Raw genomic sequence first — 12,433 nt, 5'->3', positions numbered from 1 at the left:
AAGGTGACAAGAGGTAGAGCCACAACTGAACCCAGGTGCTTAAAGTCATGGAACTGGTTATATTTCTAGCATTCAAAATGATAATTTATATAAAATTCTGGCTTGGGTACTGGGTCAGAGAACCAAGTAAGACCTAAGTGGAATCAGTCAATAAACATTTAGTGTTATTAAATTGGGGGCAATTTAGGGGGCAGCTAAGCGGAAGAGTGGATAGAGTGCCCAGCCTGGAGTCAGGAAGACTGTTCTTACTGGGTTCAAATATGACCTCACACAACTGGGTAACAAGGTAACAAGTAGGCCTATGCAATTAGGCACTGTGCTAAGCTCTGGGGACACAAAAAGGCAAAAGGTAGTCTTGGCCTTCAAGAAACTCATAATCTAATGGAGACTGTGGATAACAACAAGCAAAAAAAAAATACACAAATTATGTATACAGGAAAATAGAAAATAATTAAAAGAATCACAGAATTTCAGAGTCTGTGTAGTTAATCATTTTTACTTTGTTAGGTCATATTTCATATATGAAGAAACTAAAATCTGGAGAAATTACTTGATTTGCTTAATGATCATATTTGCATAATCATGTAAATCTGGAGAAATTACTTGATTTGCTTAATGATCATATTTGCACAATCATGTAAAGTTGGACTAGCTAAATGGCCCTTAGCAGAAAAAAGGTTTCCCACCTTTGACCCAGGATCACAGTAGTAATAATAAGTATGTGAGCTAAGATGTATATTTCTTGGGAGCCAGGACTGTTTCTTTAAAACCCCAGTATCTTAACACAGTGTCTGACACTAGTTAATCTGACTGCGGGCCCAACACAGCATCCACTGACCCTTCTAGCCAATTCAAACTGAAGGCAAATTTGGGAAAATTATCTGAAATAAGCAGTATTGGAAAATATCTAAGGTTCCTTCTGATTGTGTGATTGTATTTGGAAGGAGACTAAACTCATTGGATGTAAATATACTTTGTATAGTTTCAAAGCACGAAGACCCACGAGAGCGTTATTTATAGTCGCAGCCTGCAACAAATTTGGAATAAAGCTTTTACCAGAACTAGAAGAAAAAAGTGCTGTTTCGAGCACTGATAGGCAGGGCACAGCTAAGTCCATCATGCTGGACCTGGTGACCCACACTTTTATATTGAAGAGGATGGCCACACGCACACACCCTCTGAAATGAGGAGTCAGAACCATCAACAACCAACCTTAAGTGGGGGAGTGGGACTCACCCACAACACACAGATATGCACACAAACTTTTGAGTTGGTCAGCCCCAACAACACACTCCCCTGAATTGACGGTCAGACATACTCGTACTCCTCTGAGTTGTTGAGGAGTCACACTCTCTCTCTCTCTCCTTCTGTCTCTCCCCTCTGGGACGAAGAGTCAGGTCCTTCACAGCAGCTTCACCCCCCCCCCCCCAACATGCAGACCCCCTCTCGTGTGCTTGACACCCCCTTCCTCCCTCTCACTATTGGATAGTCTGACCCTCCATCCCCACCTTTCCCGAGTGGTCCAGACCCCCTAGGTCTCCTTTAGGTCAGTTTCGGGGCCCGAGGTTCCGAGAAAGCTCAGGCTAGGGGTCTGAGGGCCGGGTGCGGACCGGTGAGAGGACATCCCGAAGGCGCCAAGCCCAGGGGGCGGGGCAGGTTCGGGCTCCGCCCCGGTCTCCCGCCGGTAGGTGGCGGGGGCGGGGGTGGGGTGCACTGATGCTGTCCTCCGAAGCTGGGGGAGCCGGCGAGATTCATACTTCCCATAGAGGATTATGCGGGATTCGGGGTCTATCTCAGGCTATACCAGAACAACTCTAACTCCTTTCTATATCACCTGAGGTCGTCATCATCGTCGTCGTCGTCGTCATCGTCGTCGTCGTCGTCGTACTCATCGTCGTAGTCGTAGTCCTCCGTGTCCCGGTCGGTGCTGTTCCTGCTGCTTCCCAATGTGTTGCCCCTCCCCGGCGGCCGCTCGAGAGGTCTCGGACTCAAGGATTTGGGTCTGCAAAACTTGGACTCCACCTCATCCAGCAATTCATCCAGGTCGTCCGCCATCTTGGCCGGTCCTTCCCCTTCCTTCCACCGCCTCCCGCTCCCTTCCCACTCGGTTCTACAATCATCCCATAGTCTCGGCTGGTTGCCTAGGGTAACGCGTGGCCTGGACGCGCTCGTCGTCTGCTGCCCTCGAGCGCCCCCTGTCTCCCAGTCCCCTTCCCTCCACTGGCGGGGGCGCGCGGCTGGGGTCCTCGGAGTTTTCGCTTTCTCCTCTTCTTCCTCCCCTCCTCCGTTCCTGGCAGCGCTCGCGGCCAAACGGGAGAAACACTTCGGGGGCTCGGAACTCAGGTTAGACTCCATCGTTTCTGATAGTGTCGGCCTAAGTGAAGAAGAAGACTCTAGTTCCGGTTGCCGTTTGGCCTCCGGTTTGCCTTGGTTGTTTTTTTCTCCCTCTTCTGGCTCAACGTTGGAAGCACTTGCCCTAGAGTCTGCTCGCGCCTCTGTCCGGATAGTCCCACTTTCCTCCACTTCGCCCTTTTGCTTTAGTTCTGTGGGAAGCAGGGCAGGAAGAAATAAAAAAAAAGAAAATGAATACTTAAAAAAAAATAAACAGGAAAAAAAACCCTAAAACCTTCCCGTAGTCGGCAGGATTCGAACCTGCGCGGGGAGACCCCAATGGATTTCTAGTCCATCGCCTTAACCACTCGGCCACGACTACTGCTGGTGTAGTTTTAGGCAGCTAGCCTATAAGACTCTGTCGTCACAGTGCCCTTTTCCTCGTAGTACAGGGCGCTGTTTTGGCAAGTTGTAATTGGTTCCTCCTTTCTCAAGAGGACCTCTCCTTGGCTACCGCAAATTCTCTCCTAGTTACTTGTGCAACAAAATTTCAGGGCACCAAATCTCTTAACATTTTTCTCTCCACTCTTGAAATTTCCCCTTCCCTTCTCAGGTTAGATACCTATCAGGGAGGGGGAGGGGGGGGGCTTTGTCTTTTACCTGTTTTATACTTGGGAAGGCTGGGCGGAATTAGCTCCCATCCCCCTTTCAATTCCTCCCGTCCTTGGATCACTTCTTTTGGAGCTCGTCTTCGAAACTTCCTGATCACTGCTTCCCACGGCCGCTTCTTGCCCCCACCCCTCCCCACATTCATCCAACCACCCCACATCCATCCACCCGCCCTAGCACTTGACCCCTAAGGTTCAAGTGCAAAGTGTTTGCCCCCTATCCCCCCCAAGGCTTTGCACTCCACCAATGCGAGGCATTGTTTTTAGCTTGGGGATGATTACCATCATTATTTAGCCTCAGAGTTAAAATAGCTTACATTTCCCCCTACCCCCCTTTTCCGTGGAGGGGAGGCTGAAGCGTTAAGTGTGAAACCCGCCCATTGTTCTGCCCTACTGAGGGACTCTAAGCATTGTAAAGTCTAGAGTTGACGTTTACCCCGCGGAGAACTGCTTCGGAGGGGACTTCGCGTAAGCCCCCAACCCCTCAGGCCCGGCTAGTCCCGCCTTCTTACTGAGGAGCCATCGGGGACATTCCGGGTCGTCAGGACTCTTACCTCCACCGCCCATTTTTTAAAAATTTATAAAACGGGAGGGTCCTTTGGAGATCTTTTCTCCTGCAGATCTGATCTCTGTCTATGATTTCGGTAAGCTAATAAAATCCTAACTTTCTTCTTGTCTTTGACCACACTCCTATCTTCTCTCCAGGAGACTAGAATCCTCGCTGAAGGCCAAGAATTCTTTTTGTTTTTGTATTCTCAAGGACGTCATTCCTTACAGTAAACAATAAATGTTTGTGGAATTGGGCGCTTTATTATTACCTGATATTTGATTTCCATACTCTCTATGCCCCCCCCCCCCCCCCATGCTCTCTCTGTATCTATAATTGCATGTGCTGTCTTTGGTATATGTGTGTGTGTGTGTATCTATATACACATACATATCTACACACATAGGCTCACCGAATAACGCAAACATAAGTGCACGAATATAGACACACGCACACGTATAGCGTCCATATATGTGTGTAAATATATAGAGAGACATGTACGTCCATGGCGTCTTCCTCCTTGCCACGTTAACTCCTGGAAGGCAGGAGCTATGGTATTGTCACCTGTGGATTGTCAGTGGTAAGAAGTTAATAAAGGCTTGTTGATTGATTAAAATACCCTTATCACATTCTGAGTAATGCTTGATTTTCCCGGGGCAGGCAACAGTGACTATGTGTGTGTTTATGTGCACATGAGCGCATACACACACACACACACACACACACACACACACACACACACACACACACACACATTTTTTTTTTTTTTTTGGAGAAAATGATAGGGGTTCTTTGAGAGAAAAAAATGGAAGGTATTGGATCAACCTAATGACTAAATTCTAAGTAAGCAGTGAATGAAGCAGGGCCAGTGTTTCAGTCCAGTGCTGCATGTCCCAAATTCTCTGCCACTTTTATCGCTGGTTTTCCAATGCCATCTGTAGAAACTAACTTCTTTGGTTTATTGTGTCCCCTCCTCAGATGCAGATACTCTCTCTCCTCTTCTTCCAACCCCAAGGGGTTTCCTCTATTCAAACCCAGAACTTCAGAATTAAGTTATCCCAGAGAAGACAGGCCCTAGTGATGAGGTAATAGGGAACCTCAAAATGATGAGGTAACTTGAACCAAATCATGAGGTAAATACCTAATAATGAGGTATATACCTCAATTGGATTAATTAAGGTCTAGTGGCAGGATTGGGGTACAGGAAGTCACATGGAGCTCCCCTGCAGCCCCTTAGGATTCAGTGCAAGGATACAAAGTTAAATCAGGTCTAGTGGTGGCGAGAGTCCCCTGTAAATGAATTTACAGGCCGAAAACCTAGATGGGTAAAAGATGTTTATTGCCAGGTTTGGAAGCAAAGTTAAGGTCTGGTTAGTAAAAGGCATTAGATAGAGGAAGATACACACCGACAGCAACGGCGGGGACAGAGGGTCTCTGATGCAAAGCATCTTGGCTGGCATCTTTCAACTCTCTGACCCAAGATGATTCTAGCTTTGCTCTTTTAATCTGCTTGAAGAAGTCATGGGCGGAGCTCAGGTTAATTCCTTGAAGGCCAGATTTTTGGCGGGCTTTATCCAAGCCAGCTCAGATCCGGTGGGGGGGCTGGGCATAGCCCAAACTAGTTCTGACCAGATCTTGTATCAAAGGGGGCTGAAAACCCAAACCAATTGGGGGCTGGGTACAGCCCAAACTGGATCAGATACAGATCTTTTCCCTTAGGAATATCTTGTCCCAAAGGTAGATCAGACAAGGAATCTTAAAGGGGCTACACCCACTACACTAGGGCATTATGTGGTCACCCAGTTTCTCCTCGAAGACCTCCAATGGCCTTCCACTTCCTTTTTCCATTTGGACAGCACTCATTGTTTGAAAATGTGCTTTTCCGTAAACATTGCTGCTATTTCCGTCCACAGAGGCTAAACTCAGGCCTATCCTTTTATCCTTAAAGATGGCCATTATGTTCCTTACACACTCAATCTCCTTTTCTCCAGGCTCAAAGTCCTCATTGCCCTGATTTCCAGATCTCTCACCATTCTTGTTCTCCTCCTCCCTCAGAAGCAACTTCCTGCCTGAAAAGTGGTACCCAGGGCTGAGCACTAGACTCCAGACTTACCGGCTCCGTGCTCTCTATTTTATTCTCCATTTATCCTGTATATGTTCTTCCCACATATTTGTTTGCTTCTTGTCTCCTTCATTAAATTGTAAGCTCCTTGAGGGCAGAGACTGTCTTGCTTTTCTTTGAATCCCCAGGAGCTTAGCACACAGTAGGCCATTAATAAATGCTTATTGACTGATAGTCTAGTTTATTCTTTTACCCTAAACTCACATAGTTGATTTTTTAATTTTATTTTTTAATAATTCATTATAGGACTTTGCAGTTATCTCTGTTTTATCTTAGATGCAGCTCATCATTCTGGTATGTTGAAATCTTTTTGGATCTAAATTCTGACCTCCAACTAGACTATTATTGTTATTACAATCAGGAGGCTCTGGAAATTCATCTGTAGAGCCTGTAAGTAGCATCTGTTCCCAGTAATCCTGAGAGAAAGAATGAGCCTTCTCCTTCTCTTAGGGTACCTGTAATCAGCCTATAAAGGATGATCTAATTTAGGCTAGGAAAACTGGGAGGGGGATGGTAGTGAGGAAATCAGTTAATTAGCATTAAGTACCTTCTATGTGCCCTGCACTGGACCAGAAAGCTCTAAAGATACAAAAAAGAGGCAAAAGACACTCTGCCTGGAGGAGCTCACAATCTAATAGGGGAGAAAACATGTAAATGTATGTAAACAAACCATATATGGAATTTTAACTAGGATGCATAGGAAACCAGGGAAGGCAGAGTAGAGGACAGAAAAATTGGCATGGGGGACAGAGAAAATGTCAGAGCAGAGATGGGAGTGTCTTATTCATGGATTCTCATTAACTAGGCCAAAGAACTTGGAGTCAATTAATTAGAGAACAGAGAAAGGCAGGAGAATCAGGGTGTAGACTGGAGATGAATGAAGGATATTTTTATCCCTATTTTGCAAATGTAGAAATTAAGGTTGATAGAAATTAAGTATTTAGCTCAGGGTTAAAGCTGTAAGGGTCATATGTATCATTCAAACTCAAGTCTTCCTTTAAGACCCCAAATTCTACACAAAAGAGAAATGAATCCCCACTACCTACATATTGATTTAGAAATCACAAATTAACATAGTCTATGTTGCATTGTATTTTTGGGGGGAGGGGAACATGAAACATTTCTCAATTTCATTTTAATCTAATTCAGGTCAGGCTTAGGAGTTTTGGACTTGCAGATATGGGACACAAATTTGATCTCTCTGCTCCAAACTGTCTTTTCCTCAAATCCCTTTTTCATATCAAACTCTTATCTGTTTACTCCATTATATATACTTGATGAGCACATCTTAAATGTCTGTGTCCATACTTTTGTCAAATGTTGAACAGAGGATAGATTTCTGGATCAGATCACTAAAGACCTCTCTGCAAGTTGAGATAGATTCATTAATCAGTACACTTAGCTTGTCTTCAGATAATTCTGAATCTCTCTTTAATGTTATCTAACCCATATAGCTCCTTTTCTCCAGAAAGATATCAGGATAGTTTTTGCCAGATGCTTTGCTGTATCCAGGCATTCCATATTTATTGCATTTCCCTAATCTGCCAATCTATTAACCATGTCAAAAAAAGAAAATGAAATTCATCTGACATAAAGTTAATCTGCTTTTGAAGAACAAACACAGAGGCTTTATTTTATACATTCTCACACACCATTCCTTTTATTACTGTCTATAATTTTGCCTCAAATTGAAGAAAATCAATGGCCTGGAATTTTACAATTCCAGCCTCTTCCATTTTTGGAAAACTGGAACATCTGCTTATTTCCAGTCATGTTGATTATGGTTCAGAAATCCACATTTACCAGTTCTTTTAGCAATAAGGAATATAGTTTATCTGAGCTTGAAGTCTTGAACTTAATGAAGGCTGTTCTTTGCTCTCTGACTACTTCCGTATTTATCTTGAATTTCAACTTCTGTTAATAATTTTTGTTCTCTCCTTCCAAATATGAAAATCATTCTTTTTTTTGGAGATAAAATGGGCATAAAATAATCTCTTGTAATTAGAAATGGTTGAAAGTCATCTATTTCATTAAATACTCATTCCCTCCCCCCCCCCAAAAAAAAAAAAAAAGATTATATTCAATTTTGCTGAGTAGGTGATTGTTGGTTGATGTAATCCTAACTCCTTTGCCTTCTGGAATATCACATTCCAAGTCCTTGGGTTCTTTAATGTGGAAGCTGCCAAATCTCTGTATAATCTTGACTGTAGCTCCATAAATGAATTAACTTCTTTTATCTGCTTGTAATACTTTCTTTTTGATTTGTAAGCTCTTTTTTTGATCATAGTTTTAAAATGGATCAATAATTTTTATATTATCTCTCATGGATCTATTTTCTAGGTCAGTTTGTTTTCCAATGAAAAATTTGACATTTTCTTCTTCTCTTCTTTTTTACATTTTTCATTTTGTTTTATTGTTTCCTAGTATCTCATAAAATCGTTAGTTTCCACTTGTTCAATTCTAATTTTAAGGAATTATGTGACCTTTCTTTTTTATTTGACCAATTCTATTTTTTAGTGAGTTATTATCTTCTGTAAATTTTTGTATATCCCCCCCATGCTATTCTTATTTTTTTTTCATAATTCTTTTGTATTGCTTCCCCCCCCCCCCCAATTTTTCCTCTACTTTTCTGATTTTCTTTTTAAAATCCTTTTAAAGTTTTCCAGGAATTTTTTTGAGCCTGTAACCAAATTATACATTTTTTTTTTTGAGGCTTCACATATAGCCATTTTTAAATTTCTCCTCTACTAAATCAATTCCTTCATTTTCTCTATAACATAGTTATTTATAGTCAAGCTTTTCTTTTTTTTTTTTTTTTTTTTTTTTTTTTTTTTTTTTTTTTGTGACTTGGTGTTTTATGTGAGAGTTGGGCTCTGGTCCTCTATTATTCCAAGTTTTTTGTGCTGGGTCTCTAGGTCTTTCTGCTCACTTTCACTAAACTTCAGGACTTAATTGTTTGCTTTCTCTGGATGGTATACTTCCCCTCTGGTGTGTATTGGGAAGATAGGATCTCCTTGTTGGCCTCCCCTGAGTGTGGGGTTTAGGTGCTGGCCTGTTCTAGGAATGGGTTGCTGATGGATTGCCATAGAAACAGAATCTTTCTAGTGGCTGGCCCTGGAGGAGGGATCTTGTTGCTGGTTTGTTCCAGGTGTGGGGAGCTGCTGCTGAGTTGCTATGGAAACAAGGTCTCTGCTCTTAGGTCCCTGAGTATGGTTTTGCTTTTTTCCACCTCTGGGGTGAGACTTCACTACTGGTTAACAATGGGTTGAAGGCCTGACTGGTGTTGGGAATGGTGTCACTGGCATAGGACCTTACCATACTATACCTTTTCACTTGCCTAGGGGGCCGCTAGTTTGCAGGATGCTGGGTCCTTTGGGGTGGATTGCCACAGGTGTGGAGCCTTGCTGCAGGTCCCCTGTTGTGATGCTGGTTGCTGCTCTCGCACCTTGCTCCCTCCTACCCCCAAGAAGACAGAATTTTCCTGCCAGGCTGTTAGATGCTTCCTTCCTCTTAGACCCATTCTGAGGTGGTTTTCTAGTTGTTCGAAGGGGAATTTGGGAAGACTTCAGAGGGTTCTTTTCTTACTCTGACATCTTGGCACTGGAAGTTAATTTTTTTTTCTTAAGAGAACATTTTATTGGACTTTTCCAATTTTCTTGATTTTCCAGAATGAAAAACATAATTTATTATCTCTATATTTATGTGTGTGTATAAGCAATGATGAGAACTTCTTGTCTCGGTACACATTTCTTTCCGGGTCTTCAAAAACTCACAAGGTCTGATGGGCTGTGTGGACCCATATCCAAGCACCTTTGGTGGATAACATACTAATAAAAATGATGAAGGGGAAGGCTGTATATTTTTATGTTTGGTTAGTAACCCAAGGACACATTTTTAGGGAGGGGAGGTGGGCTAAATTAAGAAAACAAAATCTGGCTGACTTTTCCAGGTAATTAACAGAAAACTCTGGATCTGCTCTTTCTTTTCAGCATGGGTTGCTATTGAGTCAGAATCTTAACAGGAAGCTGGAGCTAGGCTGTCCTAAAATGCATGGCCCCAGGTGAAGCTCCTTCTGTTACCAGGCGTTTTATCGTCCTCCGAGTTCTACAAATAATGAATTGCAAGCTCTCTTTGAATTCCCAAGCATAACAGTTGTGTGTGCATGACTGAGCTCTGCTTCCCCTCCCCCACCCCAGGCGTTCTAACCAACTGTCTCTCTGGTCCCTTGCAATGACATGGAGGTGTGGTATGCTGGAAGCAGCCAGTAGAAGAGCCCTAGGTCTCCCAATAGTTAATGTGATGGAAGAAACTGAATAGCAATGATGCTGGTCCAATCCCTTTTAAGTAGTCCCTTTGCTCCACCTTGGTGTCATGTAGGTAAATTCAGTCCAGAAGAGGCCAAATCTTGAGTGGAATTTGTGCCTTCATCTCTCACAGCTGTGGAGAGTTTAGACTAATTACATCCTCCCAGGGATGCTATCATCTTGGTAATTTGAAATAGAAGCAGGAGCCTGAAGGCTTGGAAAACCTTGAGGAAACTCTGGTCCTGAAAAGACATCATCACATGTGGAAAGACTACTTGCTACATCATCACCAAGTACTTTAGAATGTCGAAATCAAGTACTCCTCTGACTGGATTTCAAATGGCCTAAAAAACCTGAGCACTTGCTTTTTCTTAACTGCAAAACAGATCCTTTCCCCTTCCATCAACCTTGTCGCTGTCAGTGCATCTGATGTTCAGTACCAGAAACAATGAACAGTCTCTTAATGATAGCAATGCCATGAATAGCACTGTCAATAACAATTTGTCTCAAGAATCTAATAGGGCATTTTAGCACCCCCCCTTTTCTCTCTCTTTCTAGGTAATATTATGTAGATATAGATGATATATATATATGTTAATATGTGAATTAAACTTTATATATACAGTTAAATATAAACATGTGTTTGAAACTTCTATAAATAAAAATGTTATAAATATATGATCCTATGATATATATATGTGTGGGTATATAGGTGTACTCCCACATATGTATGTACATGTACATATATATGTGTGTGTGCACATACAACAAAAACATATGTATATGCTTACATATGCAAATACATACATACATATAAATTTATGATTCTGTGATAAATAGGATTATAGGTATAGAACTACAAGTTACCTCAGAGACCAGTTAAGAAATATGTTTTTATAGTTGAGGAAACTGAGGTTAGAGAGATTGATTTGAACTCAAGTTACCTCAGAGACCAGTTAGGATACTTCTTTTTGTAGTTGAGAAAACTGAGGTTAGAGAGATTGATTTGAATTCAAGCCCTCTTGACTACAAATGTATTGAACTTTCTTTTGCTGCTTTCTTCTTTTCTGATTACATCCCTTCTCTCCCTTCCCCTCCCCCAATAAGCTATCCTATGTAATAAATAATAAAAAATAAAGCAAGGAAAGAAACAGTTTAGCAAAACAACTACTATATCAATCCAGTATAGGGTGTCTCAGAAGTCTTAGTGCAGTTTTAAGCTTTCATAATGTAAAGTACAGTGACTTTTGAAACACCTTTTATATGTGGTATTATACACCACTGGTATCCTTCCCCTATTAAAAAAAAGAGAAGCTACATTTTCTTAATGTTTATTCAGGTCCAGCTTTTTGGTCATTAGAAGGATCTATTTTCAGGTTTTTTTTTTTTTTTTTTTTTCTTTTTACCATTCAATATATAATTACATAAAGAGCTTAGAATTTGGATTGGTCAGACATCATGTATATGTTTAGGTACATATACAATTTATTGCTATTCAGTCATTTCAGTCTGACTCTTTGTGGAGTTTTCTTGCAAAGATACTGGTGGTTTTCCATTTCCTTCTCAAGCGTATTTTACAGATACGGAATTGAGGCAAACAGGGTTAAGTCACTTTCCCAGGATCACACAGCTAATAAGTGAGGTCAGATTTGAACCATGTTAGGTTCATAACTCCACCTTGTTACTATAATCATGCAAGATAAGTCCTCATTGTAATGATCACAGACTGAATACTACAGGTCAATAGTCCTATCACACTGACTGTCATTAGTTTATCCCCATAGTCTTAAAGCTGGAAGAGGTCTTAGAAATAATCTGGTTTAAAAGTTTCCTTTGATAGTTAAGGAAACTGAGGTCCAGTGAGGAGGAGTGACTTGAAAATCTTGGTGATGCAGAGATTTTCATTGAAATAGTATTTATAGTGATAGGTTTTAACCCATATTTTAATCAGAGGCCCCTAAGGGAAATCAAACATTTTAAGCCCAACAAGAGTATAGAGTGGTATGGTTACTCCTTTTCCCTGTGGAAATTTATCTTATTTTTTCATACTGTTTGTTATTTCAGCTGTGAAGATTTGTAGTGATCATAAACTTACCTGTATCTTTAATACTCTATCAAAACGTTTGGGAATTGTTTTTTTTCTGCGTCGGGGCTCTCTGTAATTCAATGCTATTAAAATTAGCTCCCAATTAGCCCTCTTTTCTCTCTTCTCTGAACTATTACAGAACTTACTACATTTGATTCTGAGTCTTATTGACTCATATTGTGGTTATTTGTATAAACTGACTCATATTGTGGTTGTCTAAACATCTTATTTCTCCTACTAAAACAAACTCTGAGGGTTAGGATAATAATTGTTTATATATTTCTATCATTTGAAAAAGTCTAACATACATGTTAGACATGCAATATAGTTTGTTGAATGAAGAAATAAATGGGTGAAGAGAAGATACTTTTGAGT

The 12,433-nt window shown here is 41.3% G+C and overlaps 1 protein-coding gene and 1 non-coding gene across 3 annotated transcripts in view; both read right to left on the bottom strand.

Moving 5' to 3' along the window:
* CFAP418 (cilia and flagella associated protein 418) overlaps nucleotides 1–3,692 on the bottom strand; it is a 39,210-nt gene extending 35,518 nt beyond the window's left edge. The window contains exons 1-2 of one of the 2 annotated variants that reach the window (XM_074269069.1): nucleotides 3,554–3,692; nucleotides 1,835–2,543 (exon numbers count right to left, since the gene is read on the bottom strand). In XM_074269069.1, the coding sequence (XP_074125170.1) occupies nucleotides 1,835–2,543; nucleotides 3,554–3,566 (722 nt within the window). In that variant the 5' untranslated portion in view covers nucleotides 3,567–3,692. Of the gene's footprint in view, nucleotides 1–1,834; nucleotides 2,544–2,991; nucleotides 3,413–3,553 lie in introns of those variants that run through there. The other variant, XM_074269060.1, reaches the window with a different exon arrangement.
* Nucleotides 2,632–2,713, bottom strand: TRNAS-AGA (transfer RNA serine (anticodon AGA)). Its single transcript has one exon. It is a non-coding gene; the product is annotated as a tRNA-Ser (tRNA).
* Nucleotides 3,693–12,433: the final 8,741 nt, after the last annotated feature.

Source organism: Sminthopsis crassicaudata, chromosome 1, assembly GCF_048593235.1.
Source record: "Sminthopsis crassicaudata isolate SCR6 chromosome 1, ASM4859323v1, whole genome shotgun sequence".
NCBI lineage: Eukaryota > Metazoa > Chordata > Mammalia > Dasyuromorphia > Dasyuridae > Sminthopsis > Sminthopsis crassicaudata.
Note: the sequence above shows the minus strand (reverse complement) of the source record. Positions and strands in the feature narration are given on the sequence as shown.